Source organism: Taudactylus pleione, unplaced genomic scaffold (genome assembly GCF_031769625.1).
Source record: "Taudactylus pleione unplaced genomic scaffold, aTauple2 ptg000334l, whole genome shotgun sequence".
NCBI classification, from domain to species: Eukaryota; Metazoa; Chordata; class Amphibia; order Anura; family Myobatrachidae; genus Taudactylus; species Taudactylus pleione.
Window position 1 is genome coordinate 4,521,191 of NW_028284735.1, and position 13,810 is coordinate 4,535,000.

The 13,810-nt window shown below is 40.5% G+C and overlaps 1 protein-coding gene across 1 annotated transcript in view; it reads left to right on the top strand.

Annotated features, from left to right (window-relative positions):
- Positions 1-13,810, top strand: part of LOC148508933 (NXPE family member 4-like) — a 180,163-nt gene that overhangs the window by 86,591 nt on the left and 79,762 nt on the right. The window contains exon 5 of the mRNA XM_088443792.1: positions 6,299-6,999. Coding sequence (XP_088299918.1) covers positions 6,299-6,999 — 701 coding nt within the window. The remainder of the gene's footprint in view (positions 1-6,298; positions 7,000-13,810) is intronic.

Below are 13,810 nucleotides of genomic sequence, written 5' to 3' on the forward strand. Positions count from 1 at the left end.
TAGGGATGCAAATGTCAATAGGCAGTCCCTGGTATAGTTGGGGTATGAGCCTTAGTTGAAAGTTCATGCTATGAGTCTGTTCACTCTGCCAGCCAGCATTAGTGATATCAGTTTTAATAGAAATGTTCAGTCTTAAGAAAGTGCTCTGGAATAATTCAGGTCTGAAGTTCACACTATTGAAGGTAGAGATGTTGCTACTCCAGGGAGGCTACATTTTTTTTACCAAGATGTCCACAGAGGCTAGTACTGCACATGCGCTGTGTTATCATGTCCACTATGTTAGAGTGCCATGGTGAGAGACTTGTGATTACCTGGCTTCCAACACTTTTCCAATAACCCTGCTCTGTATCAGCATACACTCATTGGCTGGTGAGCTGTATGACACCCTGCTCTGCTTCATGAGAACCAGAATGTATAACAGTGAGTACAACTGAACCTCATATAACATCAATAAACATCTCCACTGGTTAATTTGGGCTGTTTGTATTCTCAGGGCATCCACTGGTGTGTACAACAACTCTTCCACATCATCAACCTGCGAAATCATTTCCAACAAGTTATGGGCCTAGGCACACAGGTTTCAAGTACACAGGTCCCAGGCTACTGGAATGCCCAGCAACTGCATACAGATGCCATCTTAGGCACATGCAAGACTCGGACTGCTATAGCACACAGAATGAAGACCGCACATAGTGTTTCCAGCACAATGTGTCAGCTCAAAAGCTGTTGGGAGCACACTGGCTGCATATTTGTGTGTGTAAGAAACATGCATAAATGAGCTATACCTATAATGGGATTTATCAAGCAAAAATATGCAGAAAATTATACAACATGGAAGTTTGCTATGGAAATGCAATTAAAGCATGAAAGGTTGTGGAAAGTTACAGTAGATCCCTATGACAGTCCAAACCCAGATGATGTAGAGAGAGCCATTGGCACTAATGGCTTAAGTGTAGAGCAACTTTATCATACATGGGAAGATGTCAGCAAAATACATGTGGATAGCACTGCAGGCAGCATACCAAGATGGATATCTAATGAGAAGAATTAATTTAAGATGTGAATTATACAATACCAAGTTATGTAAATGCAGCAGTATGAGTGACTATATAGACAAAATGATGTCTGTTTCTCAGCAGTTAATGTCTGTTGGAGTGCAAGTAGACGATTAATGGATCACTACAGCAATGCTGCAAAACTTGTAGCCTGAGTTTGACTTTTTAGTTGTTGCATTGGAAGCTAACATGCAGTAGCAGAACTAATCACAGATGCTGTCAGTGCAAATTTACTACAGTTCCAAGAATGCGTGCCCTGTGAGTTAAATGGTGAAAGCACTGCATTGCTCACAAAGAGTGTGAATTCTGTGAATTATTGTGTGTAAGTGCATCATATGTCTCAAGATAAGTCACAAAGCATTTGATTACTTGCTAAAGAATGTGAATCTTGTGCAAAACAATAAATGCAGTGGCAATGCTGAATCAACTCTGAGTGTTACTGATAGCCATAGAAAGGTTTTCTGGTGTAATAAGGCATTTCAGCTACAATGAGGTTCACCAAGTTAACCAAATGTAACCCTATCACGAACAAGGAAATTTGCAATCAAGTTATTGCTCTTATGTACCAAAAATGGAAACAAATCTTATAGCCATCAGTGTCCTAAAACCGAGAGACCATGGAGTTCACATTGCTAATGAAAAATGGACCATAATAGCTACAAGCACCGAGTGTCAGCAATTGTATGTCCTTGATACACAGCACTGTTATGCAATGTTGACAACTGAGTCATAGTCACTGTAACTCTGGCACAGAAGATTTGGTCACCTTGGATAAGACAGTGGGCCTGATTCAGACCCGCTCACGAGCGCTGAGCAATTCTATTGACGTTATGGGCTGCTGTTCAATCCAGCCACATAACTCCCCAGCATTTACTTACAGACTGGCCATTTGTAATACGGTTAAAAAAATATTTTTTTCTACAGAAAATACATAGATATAACATACAATTTAAACAGTACAATTTGTTGATATGCCCATTCCAATACAAAATGGGCTTCACCACTACAAGGTCGATTAAATATGATATTTTAATTAGTTCACGAGTATGAATAATGCATTGCCAAATACATTTCAAGTAAAATAGTTTTTTGCATGAAAAAGTAATGAATATTGCATACTGTACAGTATAGTGATAAAATATGAATAAAGTAACATAAACGATGAAGGTAATTAATATTAAATAATTAAGTATTTTAATAAATTACAACCTACTTCTGTTCCTCTCCTCTCTTTTACCATGGAAATTGGTTGACTTATCTAACAATATGCTAAACGTTTTGTGTTTCTTTTTTATCTTAAAATATGATCTTAGAAAAAGAAGAACGTCCTGGTTGTCATTGTTAAATTAGCTTACAATTGTATTTCCAATATTTAATGCTGCAGTGAAAGCACGTTCTGGCTCTACACTAGTGTGTGGCTGTAGATACTGGTACGCCAGTACCAATTGGTGACCTTGTTGACCTCCTCCCTAGCATATTGCCATTTTTTGTTGTTGCTGCTATTCCAGCTAATTGAGTTTGTGGCTGTGTCACTTTCATTGCTTTTTCAATTTCAAGTACAAATATTTGCTTTAGAGTATGGCATGTTTGGGGTTGGGCCTGGGGTTGTTCTTCGTCATGATTCTGTAATGCTTTTGTGTCTGACTCTTTTGAACATATTATTAGCCATTTAATTATTTTTATATATGCTTCCTTATGATCGCTTAACTATCTATATCGAATAGCTTAGAAATTTCTTCCTCGTATTCTACAAATATTTAAATATGCTTGAGATTCCTTTATTGAACCTTTGGCTTGTACGATTATTTAAAGCATGAGACATATTATTTGCAAAAGTAGTTCTATTTGTCTTTATTTGGGACATGAGAAACTTTAGACATGAGAAACTTTAGAACAGCATTTGTCATGCAGAAATTAGCTTCTTATTGACACAGCGTTTCTAAAACAACTTTTGTTGTACTGTAGTTAGGTGAGTCCCGCCTAGTTTTGCAAACCATTATTAGTGATAATTCTTTACCTTTCTCAGCTTACACCATTATTATTGTTCATGGGAGACCTTTTAAACATAATTGTAATTTTCTGAATCTTTTTTGACAATTTATGGTTTTGATCATCAGACAGGTCAAATATATTCTCAATCAAGACTGGATGTAATGTGGTGCTTAACGAGTCATTTGTGATAAACATACAGTACAGTACGTATCAAATAGAGAAAAAAGAAGACTTCTTAGTGGAATCACTTTGTTGTATGTTTTACTGTTAAAATATAACTTTTATATTAATAATTAAGATTTCTAAAAGACCAATATCCGCAAAATAAAAATAATATTTAAGATAACTTTTGATCATTAGATCCTAGATTGGCAGTTATATTACATACATTACCACGTGGACAGGGAACTGTCCTCCAATTGTCAATTAGAAAAAATAAAAGAAGGAAAATAAGGTTTGATTTTATTCATTCTACTTTATAGCCCTTGTGGCAGCGTTTTTCCACCACTCTAGTGTGCCATGAGCGGTTGTCAAGTGTGCCTGTGTCGGTGGTCAGCTCAGCGCACTTGTGCTGTAGTGTGTTTTATTCCTGAGGAGGCCAATGTAGTATGTTTTATTCCTGTGGAGACCAATGTAGTGTGTTTTATTCCTGTGGAGGCCAATGTAGTATGTTTTATTCCTGAGGAGGCCAATGTAGTGTGTTTTATTCCTGTGGAGGCCAATGTAGTGTGTTTTATTCCTGTGGAGACCAATGTAGTGTGCTTTATTCCTGTGGAGACCAATGTAGTGTGCTTTATTCCTGTGGAGGCCAATGTAGTGTGTTTTATTCCTGTGGAGACCAATGTAGTGTGTTTTATTCCTGTGGAGACCAATGTAGTGTGTATTATTCCTGTGGAGACCAATGTAGTGTGCATTATTCCTGTGGAGGCCAATGTAGTATGTTTGTTTTATTCCTGTGGAGGCCAATGTAGTATGTTTTATTCCTGTGGAGACCAATGTAGTGTGTTTTATTCCTGTGGAGACCAATGTAGTGTGCTTTATTCCTGTAGAGGCCAATGTAGTGTGCTTTATTCCTGTAGAGGCCAATGTAGTGTGCTTTATTCCAGTAGAGGCCAATGTAGTATGTATTATTCCTGTGGAGGCCAATGTAATATGTTTTATTCCTGTGGAGGCCAATGTAGTGTGCATTATTCCTGTGGAGGCCAATGTAGTATGTTTTATTCCTGTGGAGGCCAATGTAGTATGTTTTATTCCTGTGGAGACCAATGTAGTGTGTTTTATTCCTGTGGAGACCAATGTAGTGTGCATTATTCCTGTGGAGACCAATGTAGTGTGCATTATTCCTGTGGAGGCCAATGTAGTATGTTTGTTTTATTCCTGTGGAGGCCAATGTAGTATGTTTTATTCCTGTGGAGACCAATGTAGTGTGTTTTATTCCTGTGGAGACCAATGTAGTGTGCTTTATTCCTGTAGAGGCCAATGTAGTGTGCTTTATTCCTGTAGAGGCCAATGTAGTGTGCTTTATTCCAGTAGAGGCCAATGTAGTATGTATTATTCCTGTGGAGGCCAATGTAGTATGTTTTATTCCTGTGGAGACCAATGTAGTGTGCATTATTCCTGTGGAGGCCAATGTAGTATGTTTTATTCCTGTGGAGGCCAATGTAGTATGTTTTATTCCTGTGGAGACCAATGTAGTGTGTTTTATTCCTGTGGAGACCAATGTAGTGTGCATTATTCCTGTGGAGACCAATGTAGTGTGTTTTATTCCTGTGGAGACCAATGTAGTGTGCTTTATTCCTGTAGAGGCCAATGTAGTGTGCTTTATTCCTGTAGAGGCCAATGTAGTATGTATTATTCCTGTGGAGGCCAATGTAGTATGTTTTATTCCTGTGGAGACCAATGTAGTGTGCATTATTCCTGTGGAGGCCAATGTAGTATGTTTTATTCCTGTGGAGGCCAATGTAGTATGTTTTATTCCTGAGGAGGCCAATGTAGTGTGTATTTTTTATGTGGGAGCCAGTGTGTATGTTATTTCATTGGTCACACACGCAGCGTCGCCAGATGGTGTGCCTTGGCAATTTTAAAATCTTGTGTAGTGTGTTGAAAAAGGTTGAAAATCACTGTCTTATGGGCTTTAGAAAAAGAGGCAAAATATTGTAGGAATTACAACAATCATTTAAATTTCTACCCTAAATTGGGTTAAATATTTTAAGTGCTGGTGGAGTTCCTGGTGTAATTATTACCTGAATCGGTATGCAATGCCGGCTGTCGGGATGCCTCCTGTCAAAATACCCGACAGGGGCCAGGTAAGAATAAATACCCTTCTCTGTCTTCCTTATAACACAACCTTTACAATGGCAGGCCAAAGACTTAAGGGCCCATACTTTTGCGACTAATTGCATGGTCTACCAACGTCAGGGCCGAGAGAACGGGGATATTCAACACATTGAAAAATCTCGATCCCCAATTCCAAAAATTATCAGAATCGGTGAGTGTGGGATTTTCAACATGTTGAATTTTCCCAGTCCGCCAACAGATCACCAATCATCATTTGGCTTTTTTGTCACTGATCGGCAGATTGGGTCAGTGTTGGCAGAACGGGGAATCTCAGCTCAGGTGTATATGGCCCATTAGATGAACATCTGAATATATTTCAAATTATATTTATGCAAACATTTTGAAACTTCTAATAGCTTAACAAACATTGTAGCACCACTGTACTATGATTGATATACATTTTTTTATGCATATGCTATGAATATTACAATATTGTTATGTGGCATTTCAGAAATATTAAGAGTAGATTGGCCCAACATAAAGAGCCTGCGTCTGCGAACCTGTACGCAGATAAAGTGGTTCTGACATCTCAGTTTAGGTGACCATTCTGCTCAAACATAGGGCTACTCAGATCGGCAAATATCAAATGATCTGCAATGGCAGCTGCATATTTGTACGTAGTTGCTTGGATTTGCGATGGTACCAGTGGGAGTCTGAATACATATCCCTGCATCTGCAACATTTGCATATTATCGCACATCTGCTGTGTATGTGATTGCAGCTGTGGTTGCATTGCCATACATCTCTGAATCAGGACTAGTGTCCACTGTGCAGAGGGGGAAGTGGTAATGACACTGAGGGATCTATTAGTCATTTAATGATTGCCCCTGAATAACACAAATTTGTATGCTAAATGTAACATTCACTAGACACATACAATAAACACATTAATTTGTTTATTCGTTTCCTTGCAGTATTTCACTATAGACGACCATTCTACATCTCCAGTATCCAATGGGACAGATAAAAAAGTTTCAGATATTCAAGTGCAGATAAATCAAATATTGAAACAGATAGAGGACAACATTCCTAAAGTGACTTTTACCCATATGGACAACACAACAAGTGCTAAAAACAGCAAAGCCTTCATAAGAAACCCCAAAGAGAGCTATTGTGTTGGTGATTTATTGACAGTACAGATTGATGCCTACGATTATCTGGGCAAGAGAAAAACCTATGGAGGAGACTATTTAAGAACAATCATTTCTAACTCTGATATTGGAGCAAGAGCATCTGGCATGATTGAAGATTGTAACAATGGCACATATTATGTTCATTTTACTGTATTTTGGGAAGGTAAAGTTGTGGTGACGGTCTATCTCATGCACCCAAGCGAAGCAGTCTCTGCTCTCTGGAAGGCAAGAAACAGCTGGCATGGCTATATAGACTATTTGGGAAAGTTCACAAATCGAGGCAAGCAAGTAGAGACTAAATGTGGGTTTGACCTTCATGACCTCCATGAAAAAGAGCTGTGCGAGTATAAGGACGAGAGAGATCAAGAATATTTTTATTGTGTCAAACATCCAAATTTTACCTGTGAGTCATTTACAGACTATAAAAGCTGGACTACACTTAAATCACAACTGACCAAGCTGGAGAAAGGCTTGTTCATCAGGTATGTAACTTAATTCTAATTCTGCAAGTAAAATTAATTTACTGTTTATTAGATTTCAAAGAAGAATATTAGTTAATGGGATGGGTATGTTTTGCCGACAATCACAATGTCGACAATCAATTTCCCGGCAGCGTGATGTTGGCCACATTATGCCGACAATGTTAGTAAAAATATTGTAACCATGTCGGCAGTATAAGATTAAAATGATTGTAAAACATCATGTTTAAAGTATATTGCAGACACAGTTACAATGGTTTAAATAGCAATAATACTGTATTACCATAGTCTACTAGATATAACACTGTCAAACTGGTTGTCTACATTGTGAACTTTGGAAAATAACTACGTCCCTTAGTAAATAACATGTTACTGTTCGATTTATTGAACATTTCCTTCAGTGAGCCCTTTGCAAAACCACCCAACACATTTTGACTCAAACAAAAAACTGGACAAATGATGGAATTCTTGGTTTCTTGTAAAAGATAACAACTAACAAATCAGATAACAACTCCAAAAGGGAAAGAGATGCATCTAAATAATGTCATGTTTTACAGATTGTTTAAAATAAAGTAGAAATGGCTATACACCTACACAAAGTCAAAGAATAAATCACAACTGGAGACAGGGGGAGACTAAGAATGGGGTACCATGCCTCTACAGAATAATAGGCCCATCCTTATGACAGCATGATGATGAACACAGGCCCAGCTGGCCACCTGGTCAGGCATAAATCTTACATACTAATATTGTATTACTATTTTCCTCACATAAATGATGCAGTTTATCTACTTAAATATTTAAGGAGCCACCTGGACTGATAGTGTAGGGGGTATACATACCCACATGGCACTAGTCACACCCACACAACAGTGTTCACATATTCTACACTCCTGTAATAGTACTTTGATAATTTTCAGCCCCTAGTTCCTTATTGCTTTTATTCTAATAAAGAATGATTGAATGAATGTCAATAAAGCATTTCAATACCAGCTCTAGACATAACTGGAATTAACAAATGAGGGGCAGAGATACTCCCAATGCAAACTGAACTGTAAATGCCCCACCCCTCTTAATTTGCTTCGTACTAATGAGCCCAACCAGGCAGAAGCCCAGGTCCTGGGGTAGAGACTACTTGCCCTGCAAAAGAGAAAGCACCCCTCAACTACCTCTTCAGCCCTAATGATCACAGAGGAGCAATGCTTTCCTTCCTGGCTGTGCCTTCTCTTCAAGAAAAAAGTTACAGTGCAGATTAAATAAAACAACCACAAATTGAAAACAGTGCAATAAAACCTACACTTACAGCTAATAGGGGCAGAGAAGGTGGGTAACTACCAAAAGGAAAGAATGAGTATCCTCTGAAACACAGTCTATTTATGCAGCCTCAGTTACCCCCTCTCTACAATCCTATAGGATGAGACCTGAGGAATACTCTTGTTACTCCTCTCTTATTCCCAGAGATGGAGATGGCCCTCCTTTAACTATTAATAACATATAACTATACATATTTTATTTACTGGGTGTTACAGACATACATTTTCTTCTGAAATTAATGTCTGAAATGCCTGCAGCAACTAGTTGGATCATTATAAATATTTGAGTATTAATAGTTGCAGTTCCATTGACATTGTATTTACAGTAATGCTTGTCACACACTTTAGGTGCCACAGCTATACGTACTATGGGCCTGATGAAGAGGTGGGTGCAGTTTTGATTCTCTTGCAACTGACTGATGTTTTGTCTACTGCACATGTGCCTGTGCCGCACTGCGTACATGCTGTGATGGTCTTACTGTGCAATGGTGGCCACAGTGTTGATTTAGACGCAGCTGTAGTGACAGCCAGCATCCGTTTGGGTGAGGTGACTAAAACACAGGCATGTCACAATCATTTTTGGGGAATGTTGCAGCCAGTGACTGTGGCTTTGGGTGCAGTGGTTCTGGCTCCCAGCATCTCAGGTGCAACAAATATTCTGAGCAACCATAGGCTTGCTCAGAGGTCCGATGATGTGACTGATGTGCCCAATGTTCACCTGATGCTGCGTTTTAGGAGGCAAGCACAGATCTGAGAAGCTGCCGGTGGGAGTCCCTGTACAAAAGATGGCTCCAGCAGCATTTGCATACCTTCTCAGATCTGTTGCAACCAAATATGCAACACAGACCCGATTTGCGTCTACCTCTGAATCAGGCCATATCTCCTTTGGCAGATACTATGTTATTTCCTACATGCCTGATCGCCAGTTAGCCAAATGGGAAAATTGACCTACAGAAGAAACCTATCCCTATGCATTACCATGGTCTTTATTACAGAGAGAATATACCGTTGTTGTGATAACCTGTTTCTTCCGATTGATTCTAAATGTGATCTGAACAGGGGCATATTAACATCCACCTGAGCAGAGGCATATTAACACCCAAGGGGGCCATGTGTAGCAGGGACCCTCCCGCTACCCCCAGCCCCGCATATACTTACCTTGTGCCAGCAAGCAGGTCCCTCCTCCTCCGTGGCACCATCTTCCCAGTGATTTTCAGAAAGATGGAGTATGAGAGTAAAGGCTTTGGCACAGTGCCAGACTCTTTGCTTTCACTGCACAGTGCCATCTACCTAGAGATGTCATTACGAAGATGTTACCACGGAGAAGAAGGGACCTGCTTGTTGGAACAAGGTAAGTATAACTCTGTGTGCTGGATGTGCAGTGCTAAGGGGCCCAAGTGCATTGCACACCCTGCACCCTTTGTAAATAAGCATATGGATCTGAGGGCCAGATTCAGACCTACCGCAGGGTCTCGTCGCAAGCCCGATGGTCGCGATGGTCTTGACCATCGCGACCATCATTTTGCCCGCTCACTATAGCTGTGGGTGGTCACCCACAGCTATGCGAACGGCCAGGAGGCCGCTCCAAAAAGGAGCAGGGACGGCCCTGATTCAGAGCAAGCGTTCTGTCAGAGCGTCCGGCTCTGAATCAGTGCCTGAGTCTGTTATGGATAATTCCATTCAGATCCCTTATTGCTATAGCATGTCCTTGCCAGTTAACAGTTAATAATTTCAGGTTATTTTTTTGGCCATTGTTTATTAAGTGAATGATTAAGCTTTTAAAATATAAATATTAAAAAACAATCAGATCCCAAAATATGTTTCATACTTATTATTATGGCACAAACCTTATGCCAGGCGTTCAACAAATGCCCAAAATTGAAATCACTATAAATTATTTTTATTACTATAAGACAAATTAGGTCGAACGTCTCAATCTCGGGTCCCGGCTCGGATTTTCAGCCTGACTCAGATCCCAAAATGAGGCAAAATTTTATTTTCCCTCGCTGGTTTTGGAATCTATAAAGGTCCCCGGTCTTCGGCGCCATTTCTGCCCGGCTGTGGATAGTGTACTGCACAGGGGTGCTCTGTCAGGCTAGGGGTGCTCTGTCTGTCCATTAAGACTGCTGTGTTTTCCAGGGGTGCTCTGTTGGTCTAGAAGTGCTATGGGTGCTCTGTCCATCCATCAAGGGGCTGCTGTGTCTTCCATGGGTGGTCTGACCATCTAGGAGTACTCTGTCTATCCGTAAAGGGGCTGCTGTGTCCTCCAGGGGTGCTCTGTCGGTCTAGGGGTGCTCTGGGTGCTCTGTCCATCCAAGAGTGCCCAGTGTAAAAAAAATAAAAGCTAATAATATAATTTAAAAAGTACCCTAATTTAATTTAAGTATCGTGACACTGTAGGTGGAACCGCAGTGTAATATTCATACACAAATTGTGACACTGTAGGTGGTACCCCAATTTCTACAAAGTATTGTGACACTGTAGGTGGAACTGCAGTGTAATATTCATACACATATTGTAACACTGTAAGTGGTACCCCAATTTCATCCAAGTATATTACACTGTAAGTGGAACCGCATTGTAAAATTCATACACATATTGTGACAATGTAGGTGGAACTACAGTGTAATATTCATACACATACTGTGACACCAAGTATTGTGACACTGTAAGTGGTAGCGCAGTGTAATATTATTCATACAAGTATTGTGATACTGTTGGTCAGTAATACTGCAGTGTAATATTCATAAAAATATTGTGACGCTGTAAGTCATTGATACCGCAGTGTAATATTTAAAATTGGTACAAATTGACATGTGTGATGTACCCCACTTCATTCATGTTTGTTGATATGGATGTACCCCACTTCATTCATGTTTGTTGATATGGAGAACAATCAGTTGAGAGGAGAGCAGAAAACACATACGAGTGCTGGAACTGCTGCCAGTGCCACCAGTCATGATGATACTAGTCCATCTACGTCATCTAGTAAAGCCCAAGGGTATACAGGGCTTGAGTCAGGGCATCTAAAATCAAAGAAGCAATCTTTTACTGTGGTAAAGAAAAAACATCAAAAGGGAAAGTTAGCTGCACAAAGACATAAAATTGGCAATATGCCTTTTACCACACGAAGTGGCAAGGAAAGGCTAAGGCCTTTATATATGACTGGTAGTTCTGACTCTTATGATGATTAAAGCCCTTCTCCCTGTAGACATTTCAAAAAAATGAAAAGTGTTAAGACTCAGGAACCAACTGTGTGCTCAGAAATGTCACAAATCCCTGAGGAAGTGTGTCGGTGGGTGCCATGTGTGGGCCTGACTTTTCCAATACTGTACTCGAAGAGGAGCCTCATCAATCATGAATTGATTGGTTTGTTTGGGCCCCCACAAAACAAGCTACCAATGGGCAGCTGACATTGCTGGCAATGATCTGTATGTGCACAAACTGGCTTTACAGAGGCAAGATGTTGTCGCCATCATAATCTGATTCCTCACCCTCATCAGTGTGTACATCATCACACAATATTACATATTTCCCCGCTGTAATTCACCATTACAGGTGCCACAGTAATTTTGGACGTAATTGGCGGTAAAGGTTTTTCTTGTAGAATTTGTAGTTCGTTTTGATGGACATCATCTTTATCACATTTTGAGGAAGTAGCCTCGTACGCCGAACGCTGACAAGGTTCCCGGATGTGCTGAAAACTCTTTAAGAGTGGGCAGCTCAAGTAAAGCAAAGCTAGTTTGTGCAAGGGCCTCCAAATTGCCTTTTTTCCTGCAAGTAGTAATATGGACTGTCTGACATGCCTAATTGGATGCTATCATTAAAATAGTCTTCAATTATTCTTTGAATGGTGACCATATCAGATGGAGTCACAGTAGAGGTCTCATTAATTGTAGGCAAATCTTTTAGACCCAACCAGATGTCAAAACTTGGTTGTGTTGACTCATCTGCATCACCAGTGGGTCTTTTAAGAACATTTAGTTTTTTCCTGGCAGCTGCACTTGCTGGAGAAACTGAAGGAGAAGCTTTTGCTGTATCACGTGCCACTTGAGCTGACAATTTGCTTACCAACAGCTCTCTGCATCTCCTCAGATCTGTGGGCCTGATTCAGACCCAGTCCCAAGCGCTGAGTGCTCGCAACCGGGTCAATGTTTGCCCACTGGGCATGCGCATGACGGAGCCGGCTAGGATCGAGCATGGTCACCAAAATGTATTAATCTGCTTGGAAGGTCCTGTGAAGCGAATAAAGGACATGATCTACAAGTCCTACATACATAGCTGAAACGCTTCGTTTCAGCTCCTCCTTCAGTTTCTCAAGTTACTTTTCCAACAGTCTAATTAGGGGAATTACCTGACTCAAGCTGGCCGTGTCTGAGCACACTTCACAGGTGACTACTTTGAAGGGTTTCAGCACTTTGCACAACACAGAAAGTATTTTCCACTGTGCTCAAGTAAGGTACATTCCCCCTACTCTTCCTAAGTCATAGTTTGCTGTGTAGCTTGGGGTGGCTTTTTCTGTTCCTCCATCCGCTGAAGCATATAAAAGGTGAAGTTCAACCTTGTAACTACCTCATGCTTCAGCTGGTGGCAGAGCAAATTCAACATTTCTTGCATGTGCAGCAATCTTCTACATGTGCCTGCTAAATGGTGAAAATGTCCAGAAATTTTTTCGGGCCACAGAGAGCATCTTCTGCACGGCCCTGTCATTTTTTTAAAAAGTTTTGCACCACCAAGTTGATTGTGTGAGCAAAACATGGGACGTGTTAGAAATCACCCAGCTGTAATACTCTCACAATATTGGTGGCATTGTCAGAAATCACAAATCCCGAGGAGAGTCCAAGCGAGGTAAGCCATTTTGCAATGACTTCCCTGAGTTTTTCTAAAAGGTTGTCAGCAGTATGCCTCTTAGTGAAACCAGTGATACACAGAATAGCCTGCATCTGAATGAGCTGCTGTTTCTTAGATGCTCCTGCTGCTGTTGGTGCCACTGAGGACAATACACCCAACCAGTGGGCTGTTACAGTCATGTAATCTTGCGTTTGCTCTTTTCCGCTTGTTCACATATCTGTGGTTAAGTGGACAGTGGGTACAATGGCATTTTGGAGGAGACTAATTAAGTTTTATTTAAAGTCCCTGTACAGGCTGGGAATTGCTTTTCTAGGGAAGTGGAACCTAGATGGGATTTGGTAGTGGGGACACAGGACCTCAATTAACTGTCTAAAACCCACTGCATTATTGACGGATATTGGAAGCACATCTAATACCAGTATAGATGTTATGGCATCAGTGATCCACTGTGCAACTGGGTGAATGCTGTCATACTTGCTCCCCCTTGCAAAGGATTGTTTAACAGTCAATTGTTTTTTGAAACTACTACTAATAGTCTTCCTGGTCTCCTTCTGGATGAAGATCCACTCCCAGCAGCAGCAGGCATAGTGCTCAATGATTCTTCTGAGGAATCCTGGATAGGGGAGGACTGAGTTAGTCTTTTCAAACTG